The following is a 12,941-nucleotide window of genomic DNA, read 5'->3' as shown; positions in this document are numbered from 1 at the left end:
TAATACTATCAGAACCACAGGTGGGGGTAGGAAGCTTGATTTCTATCTTCAAACATGGGCCATAAAACTAATCCAGATCTGCAGACTCATCTCCCCAAAAAGCCTAGATAACCTAAGATATATTAGCCTCCTTCTAAATTTTTTCTTTGTTCTCCTGCCCCAAGTAATTGGCTCTGTAAAATCATTCAAAAAAAGGCCAAGTTTTGCCTTCTCACCAGCATCCTGCCATAACAGCCTGATCCACGACTCCCATTTCTTTGACAGTGCAGTAGTGCCTGATGCAAATGTGGATATGAGGGGTGTATCCTGGGCCCCCGCCAGTGGCATTAGCCCCACCTCATCTTAACTGCCAAAACCCACACAGCTCTGTGAATCCTATGGCCACGGGTGAGGCCAAGACTGCAGATCCGCAGCGGAACATTACCCAGCAGGCATAGACCAGGGAGGCACCAACACCACATCTTCCCTGGCCTGGTCACTGCAGCAGCAAGAGGCTTTTCCAGAACATTCTACCCTCAACCTCTCCCTTCAAGTAATCTCTCCGCTGCTCAGACCCAGGCCTCAGGGCTACTTTTCCCACCACCCTGGTAGAGGGGCTTTCCAGCCCAAGCAGGCTGCTTTGGTGAGCCCCTGGGGCCCAGAGTGTCGGTGCAGGCACAGGCCAGACTGGGCCTCCCATCTAGGGCCTGGTCTGGGCACTGACGCCAGGAGACAGGATGCTGATTGAAAATATTAGGGAACCCCGGTTTTCTTTTTACGTTTGTAGTGGCAGGAGGACCACAGGGCAGGATCTCTATGACCCGATGCAGACGAGTGAAAGAGGAGTCCTGGAGCCCTCGGTGGCTTTTTCAGGCTTTTATTGCCATTCACCAGGTACACGGCAGGCAGGAGTGTGGCGGGGCCGGGAGCCTGGCAGGCCTCCCAGCCCCCCCACGAATCTTCACTCTTTCTGGGCTCTCCAGTGTTCTCTCAAGGTCTCTGCTTCTCTGCTGGTGCTGCTCTCTCGCTGGTTCCCCTTCTGGTAGTTCCGTTCCCTGTGACGCCGCTCTTATAAGCCCGGTCTCTCAGCCCAGGTGTACCCATCTACATATGCCCACACCCTCCTTCAGGTGTCCACCATCAGGCATGCATTCAGGACTGCAGCGGTCCATCATCAATCCTGATGGCAGGAGGGCAGAAACGCCTGACAAATATTTACTTTACAACATTTCACACCCAAATGTGAGCACAGGCCGGAATGTGAGCACTGAGGCCTGTACAAACTGGCTGCAACCATCACCCACCACATGCTGGACAGACGGACAGGAGGGAGGAGGAGTCAGAGGGGCACTATGCAGCCAGTAAAGGCTCAGGGTGACCCCAAGAGGATAACCACAGAGCTTCTGGAAAGCTCACACATCAGCCAGTTCTAGTGACACATTGCAGGGAAGGGGAGCTGGCACAATTCTAGGAATAAAGGAAGCAGTGGGAATGAAAGGTGGAAAACAAGGGAAATACAGGTATCTTCATCACAACAAGTTACAGAAATTGACCTTTATTTATTGTACTAAAGTCTGTTTAACTTTGGATACAAAGTAAGGTTTTAGTACAGAAATCCCAGTCTGTCAGAACAGTACCTGTGCACACTGTACCATCACAGTCCCATGTGTCTGCAACTCAGAGAAACAGCCCCAGAGGGCGTGTAAGCCCTCCAGACAGACTACAGTTTTTTAGTTGTCTGAGCTAGAAAACTTGTACCTGCAAAACAAAGGGCAGCATTGAGGACTGAAACATGTTTCTTTTTGAACGACTGTACAAGAAAATATATCCCTTTTTTAAAAATGTCAGTATGGCTAAACTACAATCTAGTGTCTAGAATTACAAAGAATAAAATGAAATCAAGGATTTCCTGCTAGTAAAATGAAATGTTAGGAACAGTATTAAAATATAGGTCCTCCTCCACTGACACACGGAGCCAGTACAGTACCTATTAACAGGACACACAGTTTAAGGAGGAACCACATCAAATCTTCAGCCAGAGACATCCAGCTGTCAGAAGTGCAAAAAAAAAAAAAAAAAAAAAAAAAAGAATTCCCCAAATGAAGACATCCTCATGGAGTACTCATGCCGCCAGCACTGCAGCCAAAATGAAAAAGATCCATTTTCTCTTCTTAGCTTTCTGACAGTGACAACACTAGTCATTTGCTTCCCCTAAGCGTTCTCAACTCAAAGTCTGAAACATGAATGTTTCCATGTCAAGAAGAGCTGATGCGTCTGTCCCACTTCAGATTTTAAGAATTACCCTGCCAAAATTGCACTGTCAAGGTCGTCACTATTTACAGACCCTAAAGAGAACCCATCGGCCTACCTCACACCCTGCCTGAAACTAGCTGTGTCCTCGTAAACCCATGGGGCCCCGGCAGACCAGAGAGAATGCAGAGACGATACACACAGGTGGAGAAGAGGCGAGTGGACGTGGAAGGCAGGAGAGAAAGTCTGAGAAACGAGTAAGACTGGCAAGGTCGCCTTCCTTGAAACAGGAGGGGAAACACTGCCCATGGCAGTCAGCCCCACGCGGCGCTGGCTCTGGACCACAGGCTGGGGGGGGGGGGGGGGGTTGGCCAACTGCAGCCGAGACAGATGTCCTTCCAGGAGAGGTGCCACTGAGGAGCAGGACATTGGTCAAAGCTCTGGTCCCACCGACAAGAACCTCCCAAGGCAAAGCAGCCCCGAGTGAGGTTCCAGAGTCGTTTTGCTGAAAACAGGAACAAAACCAACATCAAAGCAACACCGGGGAGTTGATAAAGGGGCAAAGGGCTGGGCACCGACAATGTGGAGCCGTTCAAGTAAACATAAACAACCAAATACTTAGAAAAGGCTTGTAAACGTGTGATTTGAAAGGTTCTCTTTGCAGCATCTCCGAGGAGCTGGCTAAAGAAAGGTTGGTGTTGACCCCGTCTATCAAAAGTCTTTCGTGTTTTTTGTCTTAAAGCACACATGTGAGAGGAACAGTCTTCTGGCCTGGGCCCAGACCCTTCTGTCCGTGGCCCTCTGTCTGTAAAGGAGGTGCTTCCGAAGCCCTTGTCCTTGGGTCACTCTCCTTCGCGCTTATATACAAATGGATATTTAATTTTTGTCACTGAAAAAGATCTAGGCCGGGTGTCTACACTAATGGACGAGCCATGGTCACTCCCCAGGGCGGCTCCGCTACAGTGGGCAGGCGGGAATCCACAGGACTTTGTTCTGCTCTTGGTGAACCATCGCCGAGATCTGAGTGCACACGCTGGACAAAGTTCCTCCCTGGACGACCCCTGCAAAAGAGCCCCCAGAAACACATCACTGAGCTGGAGTGAGACCCTGGATTGGAGGCAAATAAGTATACCTTTTACTGTTTGTTTTTCTGCCTGTTTTGCATTACCTGACCCTATTTTCTACACCCATCGGCAAGAAATCCAGGAAGAAAAAGAAAATGAAGAGTTGAATACAAATCACTTCCCCTTTTCATCTGTCTCTGCTGTCAGCTGTTGAGCAGAATGCTGAATATGGGTTCAGGGGAAACTTGGTGTCAAATGCTGCCAGGCTCCCCAGCCCCTGTGACACGGATAATCAGGACTTGGCCACTCCCATAAGCCTCCCACCACTACCACAATGCCGCCCAGGGCAGGTTTGCCTGGCCTTGCCACAGTGTCCCAGCATATCAGAAAGCTATTTGGGGCGAGAGAGGTCATTGGGGTGCAATCAGCTGTAGGAATTTACGGAACACAAGGATGGGTTTTAGGAATCGGAAGCAGCATCCCATGACCCACAGAAGATTCCCAGAAAAGATGACAACACGTTTTCAGCTCTGGCCCAGCTCTATTTTACAGGCTTCAGCACCAGGAGCCCAGCAGACACCTGAGTGGGCGCTCAGCATGCTCTGCAGAACAGCTCCGTCTCGGCTGCTCACCACGGGGTACGTACAGAACTGACAGAGAGTGTCCAAAAACTGCTATGGAAAAGTGACTGCATAAAAAAGACTTCTATTTTGTAAGCTTTGAAGTGTTAAAATTTTATTTCTCTAATAGTTGTTAGTGTATCGTACTAAGAGTGGTGTGTGATGGGGTGAAAATTAAAACACACATAAGAAACTCAATCTCCTCTGCAATTTGGTTTAAATCACTATCCCTGTCACTCTATGATCAGTACATTGACTAACCTCCCTACAAACAACTGATTTTATAGAAGAGGTTGAAAATCACAAATATGGCAGCCAGTAAATTGGAGCCATGCTGCTTTGGGTTTGCTTTGCTTCAAAGTCCAAAGGTAGTAAGGGTGCAGTTTTTCCATACCAAACCTCACAGCAAAACTATCCTGCCTTGAAGACTGCTGGGGAAGAGACCATCACGACCACCACAGCCAAGCTGTGCTACACGGGAGACAGACCTGCTACCACACATGTGAACACAGGGGCAGATGAGGCCAGACGGTGACCTGATCTTTACCTTTCAGCCTGTAAGACAGCTGCGGTTGACCTGTGCACCCGCACTGAGAACACTTACAATGAAAAGCTCATCATGAAGGATCACCTCTTAAGAGAACAGTGGCTTTGGGAAGCCTGTTCCCTCCCGCACTGCCTGCTGCTCCTCTCCAGGCCAGATGCACACCTACCTGTGAAGTACCTGCTGTACTCCTGCTCAATCTTCTGAGCTGTCTCAAACTGCTCTTTGGAATGCCTCTGAGTCACCTTGTCCTTCAGGTAGATGGGGTCTCTCTGCTCCCTAACAGGATAATAGGGAAAAGGCTGAGCCTCCACCTCCCCAAGTCCTCCTCTTTCCCAGAGTGACAAGGATCTCCCATCACCACAGGGTCCCCATCTGCATCCCTCAAAAGCACATCAACCGCCTAGAGGCCCAATGGGAATCCTGGTTGGGGGCAGGAGAAACAGGGGTGTCTGAGCGCCCCAGTGCATACACACAGAGCAGACACACCAGTTGTCCACAGCGCAGGTACTAAAAGCTTGGAAGCCCAAAAAGGCATGATGGAGAGGGGTGTTGTTAACACAACCAGCCTGGAGACTGAAGCTCAGTGAGAGCAAAGGCTCAACTAAGTCACATACCACCTCCTGGCTGAACTAGACCTGGGACAGGGCACCTAGTTCCTGGGTGCTTGTGAGTACCAAACCCAGAGGTAGGAGAAGGGGAAAGGAGGGAGGAGAGGTATGCAGACAAAGGTGGACACAAGAACCTCTACACTCATTCCCAATGAGCAAAGGCCGGGGTGGGGGCAGTGAGGAGGGTAGGACGGTGCTCGGTTGCCACTGCCTGATCCAGAATGTCAGGTGGGTGCTCAAGAGAGAAAAGGTGGTTCCTCCATGTCCTGCATATTTCTGACTCTTCCACCCCACCCCATACCCCAACCACTCTGGCGGCAGGAGCCAGCAGCCCCATGCATAAGTCCCAAGACACAGCCCCACAGAGCCAGTCACTTACTTGATATGCTTTGCGCTCTTGTAGTGGATGAAAATCACGATGGGATAGATGTGCATGTGGTGTAGCCGCTCAATGGCATGAGGGGCGATGTCCAGGAGACAGTGACGGTTCTGCAGGAGACAGAGCGTGAGCCCAGGGGACAGGCGCAGGGGCCAGGACTCAGGAACACTGGAGCCCTTATAAGGACACCCCCCCCCTTTCTCTACACTGTGGGCCGCACCCCTCACTTCATATAGCTCTCCCTTTCTCCATGCACAAACACCTTAGGTTCGACCCATGAGTGAGGCAGCTAAACCAGACTTGCAAGAAGACCACAAATGATGAATGGAGGGAATCTGACCCAGGATCCCCACCAGCTGCCAGCTACGATGACTGAAGCTTGGAGCCAGACTGGACAGACCAAACTTTTTTTCTTCCCATTGCCCAGGAAGAGGGAACTTCTGAAAGCCCTATACCTAGTCCGGCCTCAGAAACCTTACTTGTGCTAGATGAGCAAATGAAGAACTGGAGACTCTCATGGGGCCTGCAGCAGGGGAGGGGAGTGTGTCTGCGTGGCTGTGACTGAAATACATCTCCTGGCTCCGGGTAGCGCGAGCCAAAGGCAGGCCAGGGTGTTCTGCCTATGGCTCTCCCCGCTTCCCAAAAGCCACACTGAGGATCCCCAACACTGGCAGGCTCTCTAACTTCCTTGGACACCGGACCGGAACTCGTCCACTTCAACAGGGCATTCCATACTGATAGCTGTAAGCAGGCAACTCCTCCGTTAATAGAGGAGGAAATCAAAGCCAAAAGCAAGAAGGAAGGAGCCAGGGAGTACCCGCCTGCTCAGTCTCGTTGCCTTTCCATATTACCCTCAAGATTTCCCCACTTTTCCTCTGACTGCCTGACAAATAGACCCCACTATATTTAAAAGTCTAAAGACACAACAATGGTTCTGAACACTTTCAGTCAGGACCCCTAATGGAAGCTATGCACCCTGTCCCTAGAATAAAGCCCACATAACAAACTTCTGCACCAAGCTCCCCATATGCCCTCCGGGACCTGTTGTAGAATTCCCTATGAGATGCCTTTGCTAGAGTCCAAAGCTCTCCACAGATCCCCTCAGAGGAGGAGCTGACATGTCACAGGATGACTGCTACATACTTGCCCAGGACTAGCTTCTCATTCATGAAGGCAGAAGTTCTCAGAGCAATGGTAGCAAGCCCCAAGTGGGACAACTGGAAGCAAAAGGCACAGGTGCACTCACTGACGGTACAAGACACATACAGGGCAGAAGATTAAAGGCAAAGGGCCCCCCAACATGGGGCCAGGCCAGTGCTGGAACAAGCACCAAGCCGCAGTCTACAGCAATAACTACCTTTTCCGTGACCTCCTTTATGGAAGCCACCGTGGTCACGTCAAAATGGCCACTCCTCCGCTTATAGTCGACAAACAGGCAGTCTTTGACTCCACGCTCAATTGCCTGCTGGGAGGCCTTCATCACCTCTGCAAAGCACAGACACAGGAATCAGGATGCCAGGTTTGGGGAAAGAACACTGTGCACAAGAGCTGTGAGGAACCTGGTCCTACCGTCCTCTTCTAGAGAAAGAACCCTGGGGTCCGGCCCCAGGAGACCCGTTCACACAGAGAGGGACAGACCCAACCCAGCAAGCACAGAAGGCATCCCTTACCAAGGGGGCATCTGCAGAACTTGCCAGGAGCCTCGTTCACCAGCATTTCCTTCACCACATCCAGTAAAGGCCCCAGGATCAGGACGGGCCTAGGGGAGGTACAGTCCACCTTCTGTACCTGCTGATATGCAAGGCTCACAGAATCTGGGGGAAAAGGGGCAGTATCATGACACTGGCCTGGAAGGAAAAGAGGAAGGTGGCTGCGGGCCCACTGTTCCCCTGACCTTGCTCACCCCAGGAAGATTCACCCTCTTCACTCCAAATCCAGAGTCAGGTGTGGTGATCAGTTTGCCCAATCTTAGCACTGAGAGTCCCACAACCTAGGCACACCAGGGCATGTTCATTCCTAAAAACCAGCACAAGAGTCCCTTGCTCCATGAACACCCCTGTCATTTCAGCACTTTCTCTGGCTCAAATTCTTCTTTATGTGTCTCATATCTGCTTCCCTAACACCAGTATCCCTTCTCTGTTCTTTAGGGATGTGATCTTGTGAAGTTTGGCAGATACAAGCTCCATTACAAGCAGGCAATGACTCCGACCTGCTCTGAGGGGCTGGCAGAGGTGAAGTGCAGTGTCAAGTGCAGCCTCAGTTTCATAAAGAACAAGTTCAAGGGCAGCACTGAGGGAGAAGTGAACAGTCTCTCCTCTTTCTTTGCCCCAGCCTTGTGCATGTATTTTTTAAGATTGATGATTATCTTTGTACATCTAGATGACTTTCTGTGTAGCATTTTCCGGTCTGGTGACCTGCTAATGTGTTAACAAAGCTGGGGGAAACAGATTGGTGGCCACATTTACCATCTATGAACTCCCCAAAATTTCTGACTCAAGGCTCTGAGGAGTGCTGGGGGCAAAGAACTTCTTCCAAGAGGAGATTAACATGAGCTCTCTTAAAAATTAGAACATTACCGATAAAGCCAAACATCCCATATGACATGTCTCGCCAGTCCTGGTGCCCAGCAGCTTCCTTGGAGGTAGCCACTACTACAAACTGGAAGTATATCCTTCCAGATGATGGCTTTATTTGCATGTTGATTCTTGTATGCTCATAAACTAGAAAATTTGTGTGTTCAACAAAAACGATACTATAAATATTCTGCAATTCTTTCACTCAGTGTTATGTTTCTGAAATGCTTCCAAGATGATTCATATTGATCTTTATTCCTCTGAACATCCCACACATGGATATATTGCATCTATTTATCTACCTCCTTGGTTATGGACATTAAAGTGACTATTACCTCAGTACACCTAAACAAAACTCACATTCTCCTGTAATGATAATTAACATTTCATACTGGAGGGTACCAATGAAGAGATTCCTATTCTTCCCCGAATAATCTGCTATTGGGGAATCCTTTTACTACAAAATTATATGGCAAGAGAGACTCTAAAGTTACTGAATCCAACCAAAGTCAGAAGTTCAAAGATAACATAAAACTCCCTTGGAAGGGTAAATACAAACAAACAGAGAATCTGGGAGGAATATAGTATCGGTGCATAAATCACTCTCAAAACAGGTATAGATATTAAAAAACTGAAAGCGTGAAAAGAAAAATAAACTATGCTAATACATATACAACTTAAAGAGACAGAATTGGTTTCATCAATGAGAGTGGACATGGCAGAGATATAAAGGAGAAGAGTTCTGTATAGACTGAAAGTAAGTTATCAAATGCATTGCTATAATTCTAATACGTTTTGTGTAATTTAAAAGATAACCACAGGGCCTCCCGGTGGCATAGCGGGTTGAGCGCAGCACTGTGAAGCTGAACGTAGCCTCTGCAGCGCGGGTTCAATTCCCGACCAGCCAGGGAGATTCCCACATGGCACAGCAGCCCTCTCCTGCCTCGCCCACTGCTCCTCTCTGCAGTGTCTTTGGTCCTTCTGCCTGCTCTGCTCCCCACTCTGTCTCTGGTGAATTCTCTCACCCTCCCGTGCCTCTGGCCTGTACCCCAGCTCTTGTACAAAAATAAATAAATCTTTAAAAATAAATAAATAAAAGATAACCACAAAGAAAATACGTATAAAATGTATGAAAAGACTGAGAAAGGAATCAAGGCATGTCACTGCAAAAAATTCAATGAAATACAAAAGAAGATAGCAAAGGATGAAAAGATGGACAAAAAAAGCTATAAAATATACAGAAAACAATGAACAAAATGGCAATAGTAAGTCCTTCTGTGTCAGTAATTACTTTATTTTTTTTTTTTTAAAAAGATTTATTTATTTATTTATTTATACAAGCACTGGGTACTGTTGGAAGCATGGGAGGGTGAGAGAATTCACCAGAGCCAGAGCAGGGAGCAGAACAGGCAGACTGACAAAGTACACTGCTGAGGGGAGCAGTGGGCACAGCAGGAGAGTCTGCACGCCATGTGGGACCCTCACCAGCAGCCAGGGATCAAACCGGCGCTGCAGAGGCTGCAGGCAGCTTCGCAGCCCAGCACTCAACCACTGCGCCACCAGGGAGGCCCTGGTTGTTTTTTTTTTTTAGATGACTGATAAAAATGACAAACCCTTAACTACACTAAGAAAAAAGGAGAAGGCTTCAATAACTAAAATCAATATGAATGGAAGAGATGATCTTATATTTGATTTCAGAGAAATCAGTAACTATTACAAACTAGAAACATTTCTATAATAGAATATAGGAGATAAAAAAAATCTCAACAGACTATAATAAACAAGGAGATTGTAACAGTAATGGAATAACTTGCCCAAAAATAAAAGCCCAGAATCAAATGACTACTCTAGAGTCTTTTATGGAACACTTACAGAATTAACACTAGCCCTCCTCAAACTCTTCCAACAAACTCAAGAGGAACACTTCCAAACACATTCAGACAAAGAAAAAAAGAAAACTACAATATCCCTGGTGAATGCTGATGCAAAAATCCTCAACAAGATACAAGAGAACCAAACAATGACTAAGTGGGATTTCTATCTAGAAAGTAAGGATGATGTGGAAAGCAAGGACGATTTTATACACCACATCAACAAAATGAAGGTCACAAATCAAACGATCATCTCAATTGATGCAGAAAAAGCATTTGACAAAATCTAATACAAAATCTAATAAAAAAAAGAAACACTCAAACTAAAAATAGAAGGAAACAACTTCAACATAATTAAAAGCCATATTTGAAAGGCCTACAGCCTACATCATTCTCAGATGTAATGAAAGCCAGAAGACACTATTTTGTAAATGCATAAATAAAATATCAACCAATCTAACATTCTATATCCAGTGAAAAACCTCAAAAAAATTATGGGAAAATAGATGTTTTCAGGCAAACAAGATTAGAATTTGTCACCAAAAAACCTGCATTATAAGAAATGCTGGAAGTCACCCTAACAACAAAATGAAGTGAAGGATGCAGTAATCATTTTATAATATATGTGCGTATCAAATCATCACACTGTACACCTTAAATTTACATGATGTTATTTATCAATTATATATCACTGAAGCTAGCAGAAAATAAATGCTGAAGGAAATTTGTTTAGTAGGGGAAAAAAAAAGAAGGAAACAGAATTGTAGGAAGGATGAAGAGCAATGTAATAGGCAAATAAAAATGAATAACGATGTGCAAATCAATAATACTGTCCCAGTGTTTAGATGAAAGTGAAGATGATAATGAGACAAAAGGCAGATAGGAGAAAAATGGAATTATAATGTTCTGATGTTTTGTAATCATTAAGGGAGTGATCAGTGTAACGTTTTATGTTAGTTGTAAGTCACAGATGTGAAGTCTACTTTAAGCCTCCAAAGAATAAAATAAAATAACTAAAAACTGATAGGTGCAGGGGACAAAATAAAATCACTTGATTATCAAAAAAAAAAAAAAAGGAAAGGTGAGGAAATAAATAAAAACAAGTAGGACAATGGAAAGCAAACAATAAGAAGGTAAATGTAAGTCCAAATATATAGGTAATTACAATATATGTGATGGATTAAAAACTGATGAGGACCTCTCTAGTGGAGCAGGGGTTAAAGAGAATGCCGTCAAACTCTCGCCAGCCACTGCAGCACGAGTTCGATACCTAGCCGGCCAGGGCACTACCCACATGGTGAAGCAGACCTCTCCTATCTCACCCCCTGTTCCCCTCAGCAGTGTATTTAGTCAATCTATCTGTTCTGCTCCCCACTCTGTCTCTGGTGAATCCTCTCACCCCTTGCACCTCTGGTCTACACCCCAGTTCTTGTGTGCATAAATAAATAAATCTTAAAAAAAAGAAATGATGGAATGACACTGTCATCAGATGTGTTCAAAGTGAGAAAATTTGTTCTGTACACTTTTCTATACACATATTATACACTAATAAAATAAATGCAGCTACATTTTCACAGTGGATTTTGAAAACCCATATGTTACTTAAGAGATATTTAACTATAGAGTTACAGAAAAGTTTAAAAAGAGGATAGAAAAAGGGGAACTATACAAACCCTAACCAAAAGGAAACTGGAATGACAATACTAATATCAGACAAAATAATCCTTTAAAGCAAGAAACATTACTGGAGTCGGAGGATATTTCACAATAAGGAACCAATTGCCAAGATGATACAACAATTCAAATGATGTAAGTACCTAATGACAACTTCGAAATACAAAATGAAAAAATAAAAATAAAAAAAAACCCCGCCCAAAAACAAAAAAAAACACAGAAAGAAAACCTCAAAAACCTGAAGAGCTAAAAGGAAGGACAGACAGGTAGCTACTTTTTCAAAGCTACAAACATACCCACCAGAGCACACCAAATATACCAAGGTGGTATCTATGCAAAAAGGGGAAGGGAGATCAGAGTGAAAGTAACCTGATGAAAGGGGAGCATAGCAAAAACCAAAATGAGAGCAGCCTTGCCTTAAGGGGTGGGCAAACTTTTCCTGTAAAGTCAATGTAGTAAATATTTTAGGCTTTGAAGGCCAAGAGGCAAAATCAAACAACTGTTATCACAAAAGGGTAACAGTCTTCTTTACGTTTAAAAATCTAAGAGGGGCCTCCCTGGTGGCGCCAGGCGTTAAGACACACCCTATGAAGCAATGGCCGGGGAGCAACCTACATGGCGCAACAGACCACTCCTGTCTTGCCTGCTACTCCCCTCAGCAGTGTATTTCAGTTAGTCTGCCTGTTCTGTTCCCCGCTCTGTCTCTAGCGAATCCTCTCACCCCCGAGCCTATACCCCAGCTCTTGTATGCATAAATAAAAATATTTTTTTTAATAATAAATAAATAAAATAAAAATGTAAGAACCCCAGTCCTAGATCACAGGCCACAGAAAACTAGGCTGGCCCATGGGCTGCAGCTTGCCAACCCCCATCATGACTGACAGTGGGCCACTAGTAGGGGTGGGGTTCACCCAACTAGCTGTGCTTCAGGCCTTAACTTTATTGTTAAAAAACAAAGGCAGAGGGCCTCCCGGTTGGCGCAGCGGTTGAGCGCTGGGTTGCAAAGCTGCCCGCAGCCTCTGCAGCACCGGTTCGATCCCCAGCTGCTCCCCGGCCACCGGAGGAGGGTCCCACATGGCGCAGACCTCTCCTGCCACCCGCTGCTCCCCTCAGCAGTGTACTTCGGTCCTTCTGCCTGCTCTGATCCCCGCTCTGACTCTGGTGAATTCTCTCACCCTCCCGCGCTTCTGACTGTACCCAGTGCTTGAATAAATAAATAAATGAATGAATGAATGAATGAATGAATCTTTAGAAATAAATAAATAAATAAAGGCAGAAAGGGAAGAAGACAGGGACAGAGGAGACTAACTTCCTGGTCCTGCCACTGCACTTCTGCTCACTGCAACCTCCACACCCTGCCTGCCCTCTAGGTCATG

General features: G+C 46.1%; 1 protein-coding gene across 3 annotated transcripts in view; it reads right to left on the bottom strand.

Annotated features, from left to right (window-relative positions):
- Nucleotides 1–846: 846 nt before the first annotated feature.
- The window catches only part of DLG5 (discs large MAGUK scaffold protein 5), a 108,742-nt gene continuing 96,647 nt past the window's right edge, over nucleotides 847–12,941 (bottom strand). For all 3 annotated transcript variants that reach the window (XM_037497071.2, XM_054690555.1, XM_037497072.2), the window contains 5 exons: nucleotides 7,118–7,261; nucleotides 6,805–6,932; nucleotides 5,448–5,557; nucleotides 4,627–4,736; nucleotides 847–3,290 (listed from right to left, as the gene is read on the bottom strand). In XM_037497071.2, the coding sequence (XP_037352968.1) occupies nucleotides 3,187–3,290; nucleotides 4,627–4,736; nucleotides 5,448–5,557; nucleotides 6,805–6,932; nucleotides 7,118–7,261 (596 nt within the window). In that variant the 3' untranslated portion in view covers nucleotides 847–3,186. The remainder of the gene's footprint in view (nucleotides 3,291–4,626; nucleotides 4,737–5,447; nucleotides 5,558–6,804; nucleotides 6,933–7,117; nucleotides 7,262–12,941) is intronic.

This window comes from Talpa occidentalis, unplaced genomic scaffold (genome assembly GCF_014898055.3).
Source record: "Talpa occidentalis isolate TD23 unplaced genomic scaffold, MPIMG_talOcc4v2.1 talOcc4.8, whole genome shotgun sequence".
NCBI lineage: Eukaryota > Metazoa > Chordata > Mammalia > Eulipotyphla > Talpidae > Talpa > Talpa occidentalis.
Note: the sequence above shows the minus strand (reverse complement) of the source record. Positions and strands in the feature narration are given on the sequence as shown.